The sequence below is a fragment of the Primulina eburnea genome, chromosome 15 (assembly GCF_022965805.1).
Source record: "Primulina eburnea isolate SZY01 chromosome 15, ASM2296580v1, whole genome shotgun sequence".
NCBI lineage: Eukaryota > Viridiplantae > Streptophyta > Magnoliopsida > Lamiales > Gesneriaceae > Primulina > Primulina eburnea.
Window position 1 is genome coordinate 21,596,626 of NC_133115.1, and position 19,730 is coordinate 21,616,355.

General features: G+C 38.8%; 1 protein-coding gene across 1 annotated transcript; it reads left to right on the forward strand.

Moving 5' to 3' along the window:
- The first annotated feature begins 907 nt into the window (after positions 1-907).
- Positions 908-1,375, forward strand: LOC140815538 (uncharacterized). The gene has a single exon (XM_073174619.1). The coding sequence runs from the start codon at positions 908-910 to the stop codon at positions 1,373-1,375; it is 468 nt and encodes a 155-aa protein (XP_073030720.1).
- The last annotated feature ends 18,355 nt before the right edge of the window (positions 1,376-19,730 follow it).

A 19,730-nucleotide genomic window follows, 5' to 3' on the forward strand; every position in this document is an offset into this window, starting at 1 on the left:
GATCGAGACATCATCAGTGGGCTGAAGACGGACGCAGGTATAATCCTAAATCCTTAGATAGTGATTTAAGGATCATTATGGAGAACGTGTAACATGATTGATCTGGTTTGATAGTGATTTCATTATATTGGTATTGTCTAGGTTCAGAACTTTATGTCAGACTGTTTTAGTGAGGTATGTGATGTACTGACTGAGATATCCAAGCATAGTATACACACTTATATGCTGCATATTTATCTGTTGCATGATACATGTTTTACTGCTTTGAAATATTATGCATGACATATCATGTTGAGCCTGATATATTTTGAGATATACCTCATTTGTTTGAGCCGCTCAGCCCTATTCTGTATTGTGGAAGATGGGGCATCGAGAGATACAGTGTCCGACGGGACCCGCGGGCTCTGATGACCTGGACATTGCAGGTCCACGTCTTGATGATGTGTGTGGGAGCCAAAACATGCCTAGGACAGATCAGATACTACACACTCAGGCGCATCTAGACTGAGCATGAGATTCTTGATTTGATCCTTGATATCCGAACATATTGCATTTCGCATGCATCATATCAGTTTGTATACTCGTACTTTCTCGTATTGGGCAATTGTCGCTCACGTCCTTGTTTTCATCTTGTGCACCCCATTCCACGGGGCAGGTCTTAAGTTGGACGGTTCGGACGACCAGGGCAGTGGCTAAAGCAGTTGGGTTTTTGGTGGTGATCCAGTGGAGGTTTTCTGTGGTTTATCGTTTTCTCGTTCAGAATATCAGGAGATGGAAGCAGTCACGGAAGTGTGGGACATGGCCGTTATGGCGACGATGAGGCTGGCTAAGAACATCGTCGTAGAGATCGTGACGGAAGGCGTCACCAAGATCATGATGAAAGGAGACGTAGTAACCGTGCAACATTATGGATTTCATGAATATTGGACCTCCACCATTGACCGGAGATGAGAATGCTGATGTTGCTGAAGCTTGGGTCAATATCATGGAGCAGTGTTTTCGAGTGTTGCACTATGACGAAGATGAGAAGTTGGAGGTAGCTGATTTCATGATCCAAGGAAAAGCTCGGAAATGGTGGAAACCTGTTTCTGCCATTCTAGTTCAGCAGCATGGACAGATTCGCTGGGAACATTTCCGTCAGGCCTTCATCAATCATCACTTTCCGCCAGCTCTTCGTCAGGTGAAGGAGATGGAACTGTTGACCATTAAGAAAGGAGATTCAAACATTGAGGATTACCAAAAGTGTTTTAAGGATCTGTTGCCGTATGCTCCTCACATCAGTGAGAATTCTGCAGTAAAATATTCTCACTTTTTGAATGGTTTGAACCAGGAGATTTTTGATCGGGTTTCTGTCTGTGACGATCCTACTTCGTAGGAAGGATTAGTGAATCATTGTCGTCAAGCCGAGATCAGTATTGCAGGAAGGCTATGCAAGCTAGCAAAAGTTCTAGTTCGTTGGGACCAAGGGGTCAGTCTTTCAAGAAGTTTTTATCTTCTTCTTCTTCCGGTTCTAGAGGGGTGCACAGTTTTGGTAGGAAAAAGCTGCAATGTGGCCACTGCGGAGGCAATCACCAGACGGAGAATTGTCGAAGAGCAACAGGTGCATGTTTCAATTGTGGTGGTTTTGGTCACATGAAGAGGGATTGCCCTAATTTGGAGAATCAAAGTGGAGGCAGAGGTTCTATGACAGGGTCTTACAGTGGAAAACAGGTTAAGACCACTGTGCAACAGAAAGGTTTTCCTGCTCAAGGTTCTCGTCGTGGAGGAATATCACAAGGATCTCAGCAACGCCCATGAGTTCAGAGGCAATTGTTTGCCCTAAACCAAGAACAAGCTGAGGAGCAAAACGAGAGAGTCATCGCAGATAATTTTCTTTTATGTGGTATTCCTGCATATGTATTAATTGACATTGGGGCATCGCATTCATTCATAGTATCAATGTTTGTTAAGAATCATAAACTACCCTACGTGTCATTAGATGTTTTGATGTCGGTGTCTACACCGATGGGACAAGAGGTTTTAGCCAAGCGACTTGTAGTAGACTGTTTGTTAGAGTTTGAGGGAAAATACTTGTCTGCCAATTTGATGATATTGGCTATGGAAGATTTCGATTGTATTATGGGAATCGACATATTGACTAATTATAGAGCGATTGTAAATTGTTATCAACGTCTCGTTCAGTTTCGTCTAGAAGGAGACGAGAATTGGTTCTTCTTCGGTGAGGGAGCTCGACCTCCAATGCCAGTAGTGTCGCTATAAAGGCACAACGGGCTTTAGAGAAAGGAGGAGAAGGATATCTCATTTATGATGTTGACGTATCAAAGGATAATATACATAAAGAACATTCCAGTTGTCGATGAATTTCCTCATGTTTTCCCCGATGAAATTCCTGGATTTCCTCTGGAGAGGGAAGTGGAAGCAGAGATAGAGTTGGTACCAGGAACCGCACCTCTCTCCAGAGCTCCTTATAGATTGGCACCAACAGAGATGAAAGAGTTGAAACAACAGTTAAAAGTTCTTCTTGACAAGGGGTACATTAGACCCAGTGTGTCTACATGTGGAGCACCAGTGTTGTTCGTTAAAAAGAAGGATGGGTCTATGCGACTTTGCATAGATTATCAACAGTTGAACCGAGTAACAGTCAAGAATAAATATCCGTTACCACGGATTGATGATTTGTGTGATCAATTGCAAGGGACTTCAGTGTACTCGAATATCGATTTACGGTCTGGGTATCATCAACTTCGAGTTCATCAACGTGGTATCCCTAAAACTGCATTTCGAACAAGGTATGGGCATTACGAGTTTCTAGTGATGCCGTTTGGTTTGACTAATGCTCCAGCAGTATTTATGGATTTGATGAACCGAATATTCCAAGAGTATCTTGACAAGTTTGTCATTGTCTTTATTGATGACATACGGGCATGCTCTCGTAGCCTTAAAGAGCATGCACAACATTTAAGGATTGTGTTGCTAACCTTAAGGAATCACCAACTGTATGCTAAGTTGAAAATGTGCGAGTTTTGGCTCGAAAAAGTTGTCTTCTTGGGACATGTTATATCCAAAGATGGGATATCAGTGGATCCTAGCAAGATCGAAACAGTGTTGAGTTGGGCACGACCGGAATCAGCTCAAGAGATAAGAAGTTTTCTAGGTTTGGCAGGTTATTACCGGATATTCATCTCAGGATTTTCTCAGATTGTCAAATCATTGACACAACTAACGTGTAAGAATGTGCAGTTTGAATTGACACATGATTGTGAAAATAGTTTCAATGAACTGTGTCAATGTTTGACAACTGCACCAGTTTTAGCTCTGTCATCTTGATCAGGAGGGTACATTGTGTACACTGATGTATCACTTCAAGGACTTGGGTGCGTTTTAACCCAGAATGGTCATGTGATTGCATTGTGTACACTGATGACCTGGACATTGCAGGTCAACGTCTTGATGATGAGTGTGGGAGCCAAAACATGCATACGGCATATCAGAAACTACACACTCAGGCTCCTCTAGACTGAGCATGAGTGATATGAATCTTGACACGAATAAATAGCAAACACGATTAAAAATAAATCGCACCCTCTATTCAATTACGATATTAAGATTCGTGTGTTTTCCCGATCTTTTGAATCAAGTATTGTGTGATATTCACCTCTAAACTAGCAAGAGTTTAGCAACAAATAAACACGAAGATAAACAATCGAAAACTATACGAACCTTCGAAGAACTTGGCCTACGACAATCCGCACAAGCAACGACCGACAAACGCCACAAAGTTAAAAACTTTGATAAGTTTGATTTGATTTGACAAAGCTTGGCTTTGAAAAGTTGAGAGAAAATTCTCAAAAGTTTTGATAACTCAAAATATTATGTGTATTGTGTTCAAAAATTCGTCCAAGATATAGTCTAGATATCAAAGATACCAAAAATCTAGTTCCCTAGCAAAGTAAAACTCTAAAGAAGGAAACAAAATCGCGCAGAAAAAAGTGGACACGGACCCCGTGCAGACCTCCGTGTCTGGGTCCGTGTACATACTGTACTAATCTTCATCCGGAATCAAGGGGCACGGACCCCGTGCTCACCTCCGTGTACGGGTCCGTGTAGGCACTGTATTCGCCAACTTCAAAGGGCACGGACCCCGTGCCTGGGTCCGTCTCCAGGTCCGTGGAGCCACTGTAAAAACCATTCCCAGCTTGTGAAGGACACGGACCCCGTGTGCAGGTCCGTGTACTGGTCCGTCCAGACTCGGTCAGCAACACCAATGCTTGAACGACTTTCCGTTGGCCTCCAAACGTACTCCCATGCATCGCGACCTCTTCAGGCTTACTCATGACTCCTTGTAGCGCCTCCTTGAATCTCTTTAGTCGACCCCTCGTGATTGGTCCCTCCGGCAACTGCAAAGGATCCCATGCTTTCCTTGGAACGTCCACGTTCGCATCATCCTCCCCTTCTTGAAAAGGATTTGTCCTCAAATCTTGCTCGTCACCTACATCAAACAACAACAAGTCACTAACATTAAAAGTAGAGCTAACATTATACTCACCCGGCAAGTCGAGTTTGTAGGCATTGTCATTGATCCTCTCAAGAACTTGGAACGGTCCATCGCCCCTAGGTAATAGCTTTGAGCGTCTCTTCTCCGGAAACCTCTCCTTCCTCAAGTGTAGCCACACCCAATCGCCCTTCTCGAATACCACCTTCCTTTTCCCTTTGTTGGCTTGCTTGGCATATTGCTCATTTCGCTTCTCAATATTAGCTTTTACCTTCTCATGCAAACTCCTAACGAATTCAGCCTTCTTTTTGCCGTCTAAGTTTAACCTTTCACTCACAGGTAAAGACATCAAATCCAACGGAGTCAAAGGATTAAAACCATATACAATCTCAAATGGTGAATAGCTAGTAGTAGAGTGCACACAACGATTATAAGCAAATTCAACAAATGGCAAGCAATTTTCCCAATTCTTTAAGTTCTTCTTGAGAATAGCACGTAATAAAGTTCCTAACGTCCTATTAACTACCTCAGTTTGACCATCGGTTTGAGGATGACAGGTCGTAGAAAACAGTAATTTAGTGCCAAGTTTAGCCCACAGTGTTTTCCAAAAGTAACTTAGGAATTTAACATCACGGTCTGACACAATGGTCCTAGGCATGCCATGCAGCCTAACGACTTCTCTAAAGAATAGGTCCGCAATGTTAGATGCATCATCCGTCTTGTGACAAGCAATAAAGTGTGCCAGTTTAGAAAACCTATCTACAACCACAAATATAGAGTCCCTCCCCTTCTTTGTCCTAGGTAACCCCAAAACAAAGTCCATAGAGATATCAACCCAAGGTTCACTAGGGACGGGAAGTGGTGTATATAATCCATGTGGTAGTGTCCTAGACTTAGCTTGTCTACAAGTTATGCACTTCTCACAAATACGCTCAACATCACGCTTCATGTGTGGCCAATAAAAATGTTCATGCAATGCACTTAAAGTCTTAGCCACCCCAAAGTGTCCCATTAGGCCACCCCCATGTGCTTCCCTAACAAGTAATTCACGAATTGATGACTTGGGAATGCACAATCTATCCTCTCTAAACAAGAAACCTTTATGCAAGTAAAATTTATCATGTGGACCATGCATACAAGTTTCAAACACTTCCTTAAAATCATCATCTAGCACATACAACTCTCTAACAAGTTCAAACCCCAATATTTTAGATTCTAAAGTAGAGAAAAGTACATACCTCCGGGATAGTGCGTCGGCCACTACATTTTCCTTACCTTGCTTACACTTGATCATGTAGGGGAACGTCTCTATGAACGCCACCCAATTGGCATGCCGCTTGTTCAGCTTTTGTTGACCCTTAAGGTGCTTTAGAGACTCATGATCCGTATGAATCACAAACTCTTTAGGCCTCAAGTAGTGCTGCCACGTCTCAAGAGTCCTCACAAGTGCATAGAACTCCTTGTCATACGTGAGGTAGTTCAGCGCTGCCCCATTGAGCTTCTCACTAAAGTACGCCACCGGCCTTCCTCCTTGCATCAACACTCCACCAATACCTACACCTGAAGCATCACATTCAATTGCAAAGGTGTTAGCAAAATCAGGTAAAACAAGTAAAGGAGCATTAATTAATTTTTGCTTGATAAGGTTAAAGGACTTCTCTTGCTCCTCGCCCCAAGAGAATGGAACGTTTTTCTTGATTACCGCCGTCATCGGTGCCGCCAATGTGCTAAAATCCTTGACAAACCTCCTATAGAAGCTTGCAAGACCATGAAAGCTTCGGACTTGACCAATAGTAGTAGGCGTTGGCCAATCTCGAATAGCACTTACCTTGTCTTCATCCACTTGTATCCCTTGTGAACTCACAACGAAACCAAGAAACACAAGTTTGTTTGTACAAAAATCACACTTCTTTAAGTTAGCATACAAATTTTCAGCCCTTAATGTGATTAGCACAAGTTTCAAGTGTTTAACATGCTCTTCAAGATTCTTGCTATACACTAGGATATCATCAAAGTAAACCACAACAAATTTACCTATATGTGCACGCAAGACATGATTCATCAACCTCATAAAGGTGCTAGGTGCATTAGTTAAACCAAAAGGCATAACCATCCACTCATACAACCCATATTTAGTTTTGAAAGCAGTTTTCCACTCATCACCTTCTCTCATCCTAATTTGGTGATACCCACTCCTCAAATCAATCTTACTAAAAATGCAAGACCCATGCAATTCATCTAACATATCATCTAGTCTAGGTATGGGATGCCTATACTTAATGGTTATGTTATTGATTGCCCTACAGTCGACACACATACGCCATGAGCCATCTTTCTTAGGGACTAGCAAAACAGGCACCGCACAAGGTGACATGGACTCACGCACATAACCTTTATCTAATAACTCACTTACCTGCCTTTGTAGTTCCTTAGTCTCCTCCGGATTGCTCCTATAAGCTGGACGGTTCGGCAAGGCACTCCCGGGCACGAAATCAATTTGGTGCTCAATTCCCCTCAATGGTGGTAAGCCTTGAGGTAGCTCCTCCGGAAATACATCGTCAAATTCCTGCAATAGTGAAACAACAATGCTCGGAAGGGATCCGGCTATATCACTTGTGTTAAGGAGGATCTCCTTGTAAAGAATTAACACAAGTGGTTCATGTGTGTGCAACAAGTGTTTTATCTCACCTTTTTGGGCCATATAAGAATTCTTTTTGGCCTCTTTCCTCTCATTTTCTTTTCCCTCATTTTCTTTCCTCTCTTTTTTTGTTTTTGTGGCTATCTCACTCTTTTGATCACTCTTTTTTTCAGCCACTTCATTTTTGTTTTCAAAGGCCATCTCACTTTTTAGTTCACTCTTTTTTTCGGCCTCATCTCTCTTTTTCTTTTTCAAGTGGTCCTCCAATACTTGCTTTGGGGACAATGGAAGTAAGACAACAGTTTCTTTTTTCAAGATAAACGAGTACTTATTTTTGAACCCATCGTGAGTCACTCGCCTATCAAATTGCCATGGCCTCCCCAACAATATATGACAAGCATGCATAGGTACCATGTCACACAAAACCTCATCCACATACTTCCCAATTGAAAAGGACACTAGCACTTGCCTATTCACTCTCACCTCCGCACAATCATTCAACCATTGAAGCCTATATGGTTGAGGATGTTTTATTGTAGGCAATCCCAATTTTTCCACCAACTCAACACTAGCCACGTTAGTGCAACTCCCCCATCTATGATGACATTGCAAACCCTACCATTCACAAAACATCTAGTGTGGAACAAATTCTCCCTTTGGCTAGCCTCCTCATTCTTGACTTGGGCACTCATGATTCGCCTAGTCACTAGCGCTTCTCCTACAACCGCCCCATATCCCTCATCGGGGTCCTCCAATGCAGGCATATCATCATCACTACCCTCGCCATCTCCCTCACTTTGAGACTCATACTCACCATAATCATTCAAGATCATCACCCTCTTATTAGGACAATCACTAGAAATATGACCCATCCCTTGACACCTAAAACATCTAACATCTCTAGTACGATTAGAAGGAGTTTCAGATTTACCTTGGACTCCTTGCTTAGGTGCCTCCGGCTTAGTGTCAAATCTTGGCTTGGGCACCACTTTATTTTCCTCCCGCTTCACTCCGCTTGACCGCCAAGAAGATGATGCACCTCCAGTTTGATTGGTGCGGCCAACTCCTCGCCTCTTGAGTTGTTGCTCCACCTTTATGGCCATTTGCACCATCTCGTCTAGATCTAAGTAGTGCCTAAGCTCCACTTGATCTTGGATCTCCCTGTTCAAACCACAAAGAAAACGAGCCATAGTTGCTTCATTATCCTCCTCAGTATTTGCACTAATCATGAGTATTTCCATCTCCTTATAGTAGTCCTCAACACTCTTCAACCCTTGCCTCAAAGTTTGTAACCTCTTAAACATCTCCCTATAGTAGTGGTTAGGTACAAACCTCTTCCTCATTACACTCTTCATCTCATCCCAAGACTCAATGGGTCTCTCATTATACTTTCTTTTAGTGGTCACTAATTGATCCCACCAAATGAGAGCATAGTCTAAGAATTCAACCACCGCCAACCTCACCTTCTTTTGTTCGGAGTAGTGGTGACATTCAAATACAAACTCTACCCTCTTTTCTCATTCTAGGTACGCCTCCGGGTCAGATTTCCCATGGAATGAAGGGATTTTCATCTTAATGCTACCCATGTGACCATCTTCCCTAGTCTCCTCATACCTACCCCTCATAGCTTCTCTTCTTCCTCTTCCAAATCCTCTATCTCTCCCATTCCTACCCCAATTCTCATTTTGACTCTCATCGCCTCCTCCTAGATCATACTCCTCATCATCTCTACCCAAATCCTTAGGCTTAGGTTTACCCCCACTAACACTAACCTCAAGTTTACCCAACCTCTCATGCAACGACTCCATTTGGGTCGCCATCGCTCTACTAAAATCCCCAAACAACGCATCTAGATGAGCTTTGGACACCCCCGAATTCGAACTATCTCCTACCTCCCTCTCCATTTAATTTCAAACTTGTACCTGCAAGAAAAGGTTAGTAGAAATAAAATAATCCTCACCCAAATGCTCACGGTCACTCCACAGAAATTCACTCGTCTCTCCTCTCTTATTTTTTTTGCTCACAACAAATACTCACTAGTCACTCCAAAGAAATATCACTCACACTCAAGTAATGTCACTCAAATTTGAGAGTTTCCTCAAGAGTTACAAGCTTTGTATTTGGATATCAAACAATCAAGGTTCAAACTTGTGAACAAATGCGACCGACTCACTTGGACTGTGTAGACAAGAAATTCAAATATGAATTTTTTTTTTTTTTTACTGTGAGAGACAATTAAATATGACTCTCTAAAGAAAATATAACAAGATATCAAAATGAAATAATGGTGAATTTTCGGAATTTTTTGTACTCTTTTTTTTTTTTTTTTTTTAGGCTTGAGCACTACTCGAAAATCCCAAAAAAAAAATCACCAACAAATTTTCGAGAATCACAGATTCACGAAAAAATTTACGAATAACGAAAGAACAAAAACAGATCTGAAAATACGTGAAGAAGTAATACAGATCTGCAATTTAAAAACAAGATATGTACTTGAATTCAATAAACCTTGAGCTCTGATACCAAATGATATGAATCTTCACACGAATAAATAGCAAACACGATTAAAAATAAATCGCACCCTCTATTCAATTACGATATTAAGATTCGTGTGTTTTCCCGATCTTTTGAATCAAGTATTGTGTGATATTCACCTCTAAACTAGCAAGAGTTTAGCAACAAATAAACACGAAGATAAACAATCGAAAACTATACGAACCTTCGAAGAACTTGGCCTACGACAATCCGCACAAGCAACGACCGACAAACGCCACAAAGTTAAAAACTTTGATAAGTTTGATTTGATTTGACAAAGCTTGGCTTTGAAAAGTTGAGAGAAAATTCTCAAAAGTTTTGATAACTCAAAATATTATGTGTATTGTGTTCAAAAATTCGTCCAAGATATAGTCTAGATATCAAAGATACCAAAAATCTAGTTCCCTAGCAAAGTAAAACTCTAAAGAAGGAAACAAAATCGCGCAGAAAACAGTGGACACGGACCCCGTGCAGACCTCCGTGTCTGGGTCCGTGTACATACTGTACTAATCTTCATCCGGAATCAAGGGGCACGGACCCCGTGCTCACCTCCGTGTACGGGTCCGTGTAGGCACTGTATTCGCCAACTTCAAAGGGCACGGACCCCGTGCCTGGGTCCGTCTCCAGGTCCGTGGAGCCACTGTAAAAACCCTTCCCAGCTTGTGAAGGACACGGACCCCGTGTGCAGGTCCGTGTACTGGTCCGTCCAGACTCGGTCAGCAACACCAATGCTTGAACGACTTTCCGTTGGCCTCCAAACGTACTCCCATGCATCGCGACCTCTTCAGGCTTACTCATGACTCCTTGTAGCGCCTCCTTGAATCTCTTTAGTCGACCCCTCGTGATTGGTCCCTCCGACAACTGCAAAGGATCCCATGCTTTCCTTGGAACGTCCACGTTCGCATCAATGAGATTCTTGATTTGACCCTTGATATCCGAGCATATTACATTTCGCATGCATCATATCAGTTTGTATACTCGTACTTTCTCGTATTGGGCAATTTTCGCTCACGTCCTTGTTTTCATCTTGGGCACCCCATTCCACGGGGCAGGTCTTAGGTTGGACGGTTCGGACGACCAGGGCAGTGGCTAAAAGCAGTTGGGTTTTTGGTGGTGATTCAGTAGATGTTTTCTGTGGTTTATCGTTTTCTCCTTCAGAATTATGTTTTCGTTATGGTTGTATTAATGTTTAAAATTGATGTTATTGTTCTGTTTTCTTTTGGGTTGTAAGATGATTAAGTATTTAGTTTCTACAGTTTAATAGTTGTTATTAAGCTTTAATGTTGCATGTTTATTAGTCTGTTTAGTTGTTATTAAGCTTTAATGTTGCATGTTTATTAGTCTGTTTAGTAGTGGCTCGGGTAAGGGCGCTACACTGTACTTCGTACAGGCCTCAGTTCAGTTTACTTCATTTATAGTGTTTCTCTACTGTTTTCTCTTCACTAGATTGCTCGCTGGTTTTATTGACAAAAACCTTTCTGTACTGTACCATTTTATATATTATCCAACACATACATCTCATATATGAGTGATTTTTAAAGTTAATGAGTGTAAATATACTATTGATATAAATATGACAAAGGTAAGATGAACATACATCTCATATATGAGTGAATTTTAAAGTTAATGAGTGTAAATATACACTGATATAAATCTTTATTACCAAGTATTTTTCGGACAATTGTGTCATATAAGATTTGTTCAATGTGGGTTACTTGAATAATGTGGTTTGTAAACTATTGTATTAGTTATGTGGTTTACTCGATAGTGCCAAAAATTAGACGTTGTTGGTTCTATTTTCATAAAAAAAATTGAAATGAACCTTAAGGAAACTGACACAGTTTTCAAAGTTAATTGGATATTTTTGTAAGCGTTGCAAATGTTAGAGTATGTGTCTAGTGAGTCAACTTGTGACTTAGAGTTTACCAACTCTTATGCAAAAAAAAAAATTATTTTAATAATATTTTACTGTTTTATCCAATTATTGTATTTTTTTTTTATTTGTATTTACCTGCAAGCTACATAGATAAAGACCTTGAATATACAAAAGGTATCATGAGATATGTCTCTCAATCAAAGAAGGAGGAAGATCTGCTCGTAAAGATATACATGAACGACGAGCTCCACTAATATCGGACTGGTTTGGTGTCCAGCATTAAATACGAAAAGGTAAATAGATATAAAAATCATATGAATATTTTAAATCATACGACACCTAAACAATGTTTTAAACGTCAAAACAAATTTTTAAAACTTCTGTTGCGCCTTAGGTGCGAGGAAACAATACTTCCACAGTGATATCAAAGTAAGTTTTTTCTCCATCCTATGATTTTATTGTTAAATCGTGTTGAGTTAATTGTTTCTAACCACACAAATTTTTTTTTTCGAAATATCGCAACCCATGAAAAACTTTCATGTACAAAAATAAATTATTTCGCATGCTGCAGGAACTGTTCCGGGCAGTGCATGTGTACATCAACCTCCCGCAGGAAGCCGATGCACATCTAGGCTGCAGCGATTGCCCAGTGCATTTTTAAGTAAAAAAAAATTGTGTTTCTGCACAGGGTAGTACGTTGCCTGCCAGCGATTGCTTGAAAAATTTGTGTTTTTGGGCCCGATCTGATTTTCAAAATTTTCGAAAAAATTTGGATTAACTTGATATTTTATATGGTCGCATTTACCCTTGTAGTAAATTTTGAAAAATTTACGGATTTTCTTATAAAAGAAATAAATAGAATTGGATTTTAGTTATTTATATTAAAATGTGTTTTACATTAAATTTAATTATTAATGAATTAGTTGAAGTTAAGTAAACGTGTTTATTGAACTTATTAATTTTTGTATAATTATGGTGGTTAGTGATAATTTACAAGATACATGATTTGTTAATTATATATGAGAATTATGGATTTTATATAATATTTAATATTATATGGTAAAAAGATGATTGAGAAACATGATCAATTTGATATGTGTATGTGAAGATATTTTAGTTGTTGTATTTTATAATTATTTGATAATTATTTAAAGTAGCCTGGTTTATGGCTCGTTCTTATCTATAAAATTTTTATCCCAATATGTCATGGAAATTCAATGTAAATATTATATTTAGTGAGAGATCAAGATTTGAAGATAGTGGGCTCATATCCTCAAGAGTTTTGAAGATTGAAGACATATAAAATATTGGCAGACTATGTAATTTGCATTTGCATCCTTGCATTTACCTAGGTTTTAGACATGGATCCATATATAGCTCATATGGATCAATTAGCTCTCGGTTATCAATCAAATCCTTTATTATTTATAATGCACGTGATATAATTGCAAATACTTAGTACTTTGTTATTATTATAATAACAAGAGTTATATGAATTCGACAAACATACAAATAAAAATGACACAAAATTTTAAAACTAATAATGAGACAAATTTTTAAAATTAAAATATCTCATTTTGGATAAGATCCAAAATTTAAATCAAGTACATTCAAAAAATTAAAAGAGGTTTTAATATTTCATTGTCTTCCATCAACAGCGGTTGCATGATGAACGCGATCCGCGGTCATTGTCTGGCCCATATTATTGGGGAGGCTTGGACGCTGAAAATTTGACTTCCACTGACTTACTTGATGTGAACTACGTGGAACTCCCAATTCGATTCATATTATTGAGATATCTCATGGCGACCGTCCTCTAAGTTCGACATTGATGGGTCAGGCTCGAAATATAAAGAGAAAGAGGATCACATTATTGGGCATTCATCAAACGTGAGCCAAAAGTACGTGAGGTTTGCAAGGGGTTGCATTTAAGCTCTACCTTTTGAAAACTGTGATCGGCTGATATTATTCGTTATCATAATTTAGCAATTGGACCTTGCATGCTCACTAACGAAAACCATTTTCATTAAAGTGTGGTTATAATGTCAAAATAGTGGGAGAAAATTCATAAAAAAATGTGTTTTATGTCTTATATAATATTTAAAATAGTATGCAATGATTATCTGTTTCATAATCAGTATATTACGTTTTTTTCACGTAATTCATTTATGTTATTATCAATTAAAACAAGCTAGAACTAAAATTTTCAAGGCTGGCTCAGAATTTTTTTCTGTATTTGGAGAAAATGGCATACATACTAACGTCGGTCTTGTCTAACTAGTGAAGTATGTGAGATTGTGGGACCACAGTATGCAAGTTAAAAGAGTAACATGCTCGTTTTTATGTAAAATTAACTATGGAGACAGTTGAGGAAATAATGAATCATGTTGGCATTCAAATGCACATGCAAGAGTTGTATAGTGTTTAAACTCGTACAATGATGAACACTAATTCAAGAAACTCATGACTATTTGCATGCAGGATAGGGCTCTGACTCATGAGCATGGTGTGCATATGATTGGGATTTTTGAGAATATATGTTATGGGCCTGAAATTGATGATTCCCAAGGAGTTACATGATGACATCATCTTCTTGTTAATCTCTTACTCATTTGACGGGTTCGTAGTGAACTTCAATATAATTAAGATAAAAGCTAGCCTTGAATAAGCCATGTGTCCACAGCAAACCAACTTAAAGTTTGGGCTTTATTTACTCTTATATAAAAAAAATCTTTATTTAAATAATATTTTATGTTTTTATCCAATTATGAAATTTACTTTATTTGTATACATAATCAATTTGCATAGATAAATTCCTTGAAAATGCAAAATGTACTGTCTAGGAAATTCGAAATTTTGAGGTTTATGGGTAAAATGGTCAATTAGGGTTTCCAGGGGCAAAATTGTCATTTTATATTCGGGTCGAGTTAGTAGTCCTGGCAGCGCCCTGATCACAGTTTGACACATTTTAAATGTTAAATTTATCACGAACATGATTTTTATGGAAATATGAAAAACACGTTGCAAGCTTGATTTTAAGAAAATTTATGTATTTGCATGATTTTATAAGTGATGAATACGATGACATTCTTTTGGAGGAAGGGAGTTGGTTGTGACTAATATATTGATACGATAATACGATGACATGTAAGGCCAATGCTCAATGGATGGGTTATACTGTCGCTGATGTCCCCGCCATCGGGTACCATGCTTATATGTTGATGGATCCATCGACTAATACGATGATACGAAAGTCACAACTAATAAACAGAATTCAAATAAAGAAAATGAACACATATATGTTGACATGATGAGATATGTTTTGCTCATGTTTATGGTTTGAAACGTTATGTTTAATTCCATGCTTTTAAGATCATTAAGTTTATTTTAAGTACAATATTTTTCACTGCTTCATGTTATGTATATGTCCTTGTTATAAAGAATCATGTGTGTTGAGTCTTTAGAATCACTAGGGGTGAATGATGCAGGTGAGCATTTGGTCGAGGAGACTGGAGGTGCCAAATACAGAGTAGGCGGAGTTGGATGTGCGCATGCTAACTCGAGGACCATACTTTTTCCACACATTATGTTTATGAGTTAGGAGTGAACATGGATATTTTTATATACTCTCATTTTTATATGTTGATGGCTGTAAGGACTTTGCATGTTACTTGTGTGAACTTTTTTAATCAATAGTTTAGGAATTTTTCATGTTTAAGGACATTTAAACTCGGTATTTTTATTCAGTAGTGCATGACTATTTTTAAACACATTCAGTAGTGCATGACTATTTTTAAATTCACAAAAGGTACTATGGGGTATGCCATTCAATGCATGATCATGAAATTCATTAGGAAATGTATCGTATATTCTAAACATGTTCCTACTCAAATTAGCCGCGTAAAATAAGGATAAATGTCGCTTGAGTTTGAGACTAACATGTGTGATGTAAACAATATGTTTTATTGGTAAGGGAATGAAGATGTTTGTTCATACAGATAATTGATCATTTGATGATGCACTGAACAAAGCTCCCTCAGAATGTCCAAATGGTTATCACTTATCGAGTGGAAAAGTCCGCAGTTATGATTGTACAACATTAGTCTTTTGACTCGGGATAACATGGAGGCTCTGCATACTAGCATTGCACATTGACTTGTTTAAGGACTCCATTGAGGATCATCAGATGGTGATGTTTTGTGTAGTTTTGAAATATGTAGGAGCCTATGCATTGTAGTCATAGATTCAATGTTTGTCTATGGGTGAAGATATCAGATGTGATCTGATGAGTTATTAGTGCAAGGAGTTTATGGCCATAACAAGACATGTGCTTTAGGAAAATGTGTTTCCTAGTTGCACATATCAAGTCACTATTATTACTCAAATATACATCACATCGTTAAAGAATTCATATGCAACTCTTGATATATCAATGGCTGCAGATTCGATCGAGATATATGAGTTGAAGGGATTACACTGTACGGTAACCATAAATTAAGGTTCTTGTAGGCACTATTAGGGATCATTGGGTGATGCTACTAGGCGCTCTTATCATGATCCGATCGTGGTTATAAGATTTCAAAATTATGCATTTAGTACATTTAGAATCTAATAATTAAATAATAATGTCAGTAGCGGTGATTATTGTATATGAAGAATCTCATTAAATATTATAGAGGAGTCTAGAATTAATTAATTATGTAAGGTCTAGGATAATTCCAAATACGTAACCCGACTACATGCAATCTAGAGTTTAATTTAAATACGTGTTTATTAATTTTTATGCATTTACTGCATGGTTAGAAAGGATAGGTGGTTATAAGTTTCATGCATTAGGATTTTAAGTCGCATTTCATGCTCGAACGAGGAACGGTGATCGGGGATATTCAGGAAAAATATTTTTAATGAATAATTATTTTTTATTAAATAATATGAGATGTTTTTAAGTATGATTTTTTATAATGGACCTGAGTTTGGTATTTAACCCGCCAGGTTAAATTTTTAACTGGTACGCAAATTTGTAAAAAATTCGGAGGACTTTTTGAGGGTTCGGGAAATATTTTCTAAAACTTATCAAAATAAAATATTTTTCGAGAGTGTTATTGGGTTTGTTGGGTTTTTTTTAATGCTTAATGACCTCAAAACTCTTTTGATCAATTTAAATTTTAATAAAGGCCCATTAGTGCACAAATTTTCTACCTAAACCTAACATAATCAAACCCTAAACGTAATACACCCCTTGGCTGCCCCCTCCCCTCATTCAGCAGCCTCCATTACCACGTTTTTCAGCAGCAAACCATCAGCAAGATTTAGCCATTATATTTTCTTCAAGCAGGCTTCCTCCATGCCTCTCCGGTTTATGTCCTGCACGTAGTTCTTCGATTTTTTTATCACTTAATCGTTAAGGCACGCATGTATATTTTATTTTTCTTCATTCACGCCAATGTTATTCTGAAATATAAGTAAATACATGAGAATTTATTTATATATCTTGAGGTTTTTTTATGCAAGGATATGACATGAAAGTGCATCATTTTCTTCATTCTCATGTTTTCTGTGTTTTGAGCAAGGGGGCCACCAATTTTTATGTTGCTAAGGGGTTGTACACGTTGATTAAGAAGAGAACTTAAGGCTGGAGTCGAAGTTTTGATCGTTAGGAGAGGACCGGTCGAGTTCTTGGGTTTACGGCTTGGTGGTGGTGTGGATTGGGTGATGAGGCTGAGCCGGCTGTGCAAGGGCCGATCCAAGCCGTGGACCAGACCCTGGTAGGTCTGAGACACGGCCTAGGAGGGTTTGAAAACTGCTAGATCAATCCTCAAAGCCGATCAATCGAATTGAAGGAGGGTTGGCTTGGTTGGGGTTCTTTTGGTAGTTCGTGAGTGTGTTCATCGTGCGGTGTGCATGGGGCTGAGGGTAGTGGTTAGGTTGGTCCAGAATTGGGCTGGGAGGGGTTGGTTTGAGGCTGGCCCAAGCTGGTTAGGTTTAGGGCCGATGGTTTTGTCCATAGTTGCGATTAGGGTTACGGCTAGTAGGTGCATAAAAAATACAGCAACCTTTGGGGCATGTTTCATGGGACATAATTGGGCTGGAACTAGTGGTTTAGAGGTTGGTTGTGCAGGTTCGAGTCATGGTTCGAGTTGGGAAAAATTTGGTTAGTTTCAGGTTGTTTCGGATTAAAACCAGGACCCATGTCTAAGTTTTAAAACGGAACGTGTAAGTTGTGGGTTTACATCTAAGAATTGTTTATAAGTATGTTTTGGTGTGTTTTAAGGAGTTTGGTAAGCTTCGGCTCGAAATTTTGAGGTCCAGGGATAAATGGTCATATAGGGTTTCCAGGGGCAAAATAGTCATTTTGCATCTGGGTCGAGTTTTTAGTCTTGGCAGCACCCTAAACACAATTTTACATGTTTTTAAATGTTTATGTTATCATGAACATAATTTTTACATAATTATGAATAATACGTTGCATGCTTGATTTTAAAAAAAAATACGTATATGCATGATTTTTATTAGTGATGAATATGATGACATGTTTTGAAAGATGTGAGTTATTTGTGACAAATACAATTACATGTTAATACGATGATATGTAAGGCCAATGCTCAGTAGATGGGTAATATTGTCCCTGATGTCCCCACCGCCGGGTACCGCGGTTATACGTAGATGGATCCATCGCCTAATACGATGATACAAAAGTCACAGCTGATGAACGGAATTCAAATTAAAAAAATGAACACGTACATGTTTATATGATGTTATATGTTTTGAAAATGATTATGCTTTGACATGTTATGATTATGCATATGAATTTTTTTAAGATCGTGAATTGTATTTTTATTATGGTAATTTTCATTGTTGCTTGTTATATATGTATTTGTTATAACGTTACAGGTGTGTTGAGTTTTTAGACTCATTAGGTGTGAATGATGCAGGTGAGCATTTTGATCAGGAGAAGGTGCCGATGACTGAGTAGGCAGAGTTGGATGTGCGCATGCGAACTCGAGGACTGTATTTTTCCGCACATGATGTTTATGGTATAAGAGTGGACACGAGCATTTTACTCATTCATTTTATTATGTCATTGGTCATTTTATTATGTTGATGGTTGTGAAGATTTTTACGTGTTTATTATTGCATTATTTTAAACATTACTCTAGGTTTGACGATCTATCTATTATTTAAATTGAAGTATTTTTAATGTTAGTTGAATATTTTTATTTTAACAATGTATACTTTCAGAAGTATTGCATGCATGCTTTTAGATTATTACCAGGTATCAGCTTTTTTTAAACAACCTGTTAAGTAGTAGTTGTTTCAGTTGGTATCAGAGAAAGGGACATGTATAGGGTTGTGCCACCGCCAGCTTTTGCAGCTCTGCCTTCAAGCCTCAAGTCTGTAAGCTTTTATGTTTTAAATGTTTTAAATAGTTTACTGTTATCACCCGCATTATTGCATGATATACGTTTTACAGCGATTTACAGGACATGTTATCTGCTTTCATGATTAAATGTTTTAAGAAAACTAGATTAAATTGCGTGATGAGTGACGTTTATAATTTTGACTATATTCAGATATCATGCCTCCCAGACACGCCCCCAGTACAGACCGACATGATGATACTCCAAGTGGCGATAGAGGCCTTCCACCTCCACCATCACTGCCATTGGATGCAACTACTCGAGTTCTCGAGGGCATGGTTAGACTTCTGGAGCAGGCGCAGCAGACTCCCCGAACTCAGATAGAAATATATGAGCAATTTAGACGGCTCAACCCAAAAGAGTTCGGGGCACCATTGATCCATTCTTTGCAGAGAGTTGGATTCGATACTTGAAGCTACATTTTCAGTACCTGGATATGAGGGATAGTGACCGGGTCAGGTGTGCCACATATATGCTGAGATATGATGCATCTTTTTGTTGGGAGGGAGCCGTGCATGGGGTGGACTTGGCTACCCTTACCTGGGATCGGTTCAAAGAGATTTTCTACAACAAGTATTTCTCAGCTGATGTTAGGAGCCGCCTGACGAGGGAATTCATAAGTCTCCTCCAGGGGGACTCGACTGTGCCAGAGTTTATACGGAAGTTTGACAGGGGTTGTCACTTCGTACCCCTTATTGCTAGAGATTACACCCGGAAGCTGAGGAATTTCATGGATGGCCTGAAGCCTACTTCGCGACGGGATATGATGCT

Coding starts and splice junctions, on each gene's coding strand:
- LOC140815538 (XM_073174619.1), top strand. CDS start 908: ATGGATTTCATGAATATTGGACCTCCACCATTGACCGGAGATGAGAAT.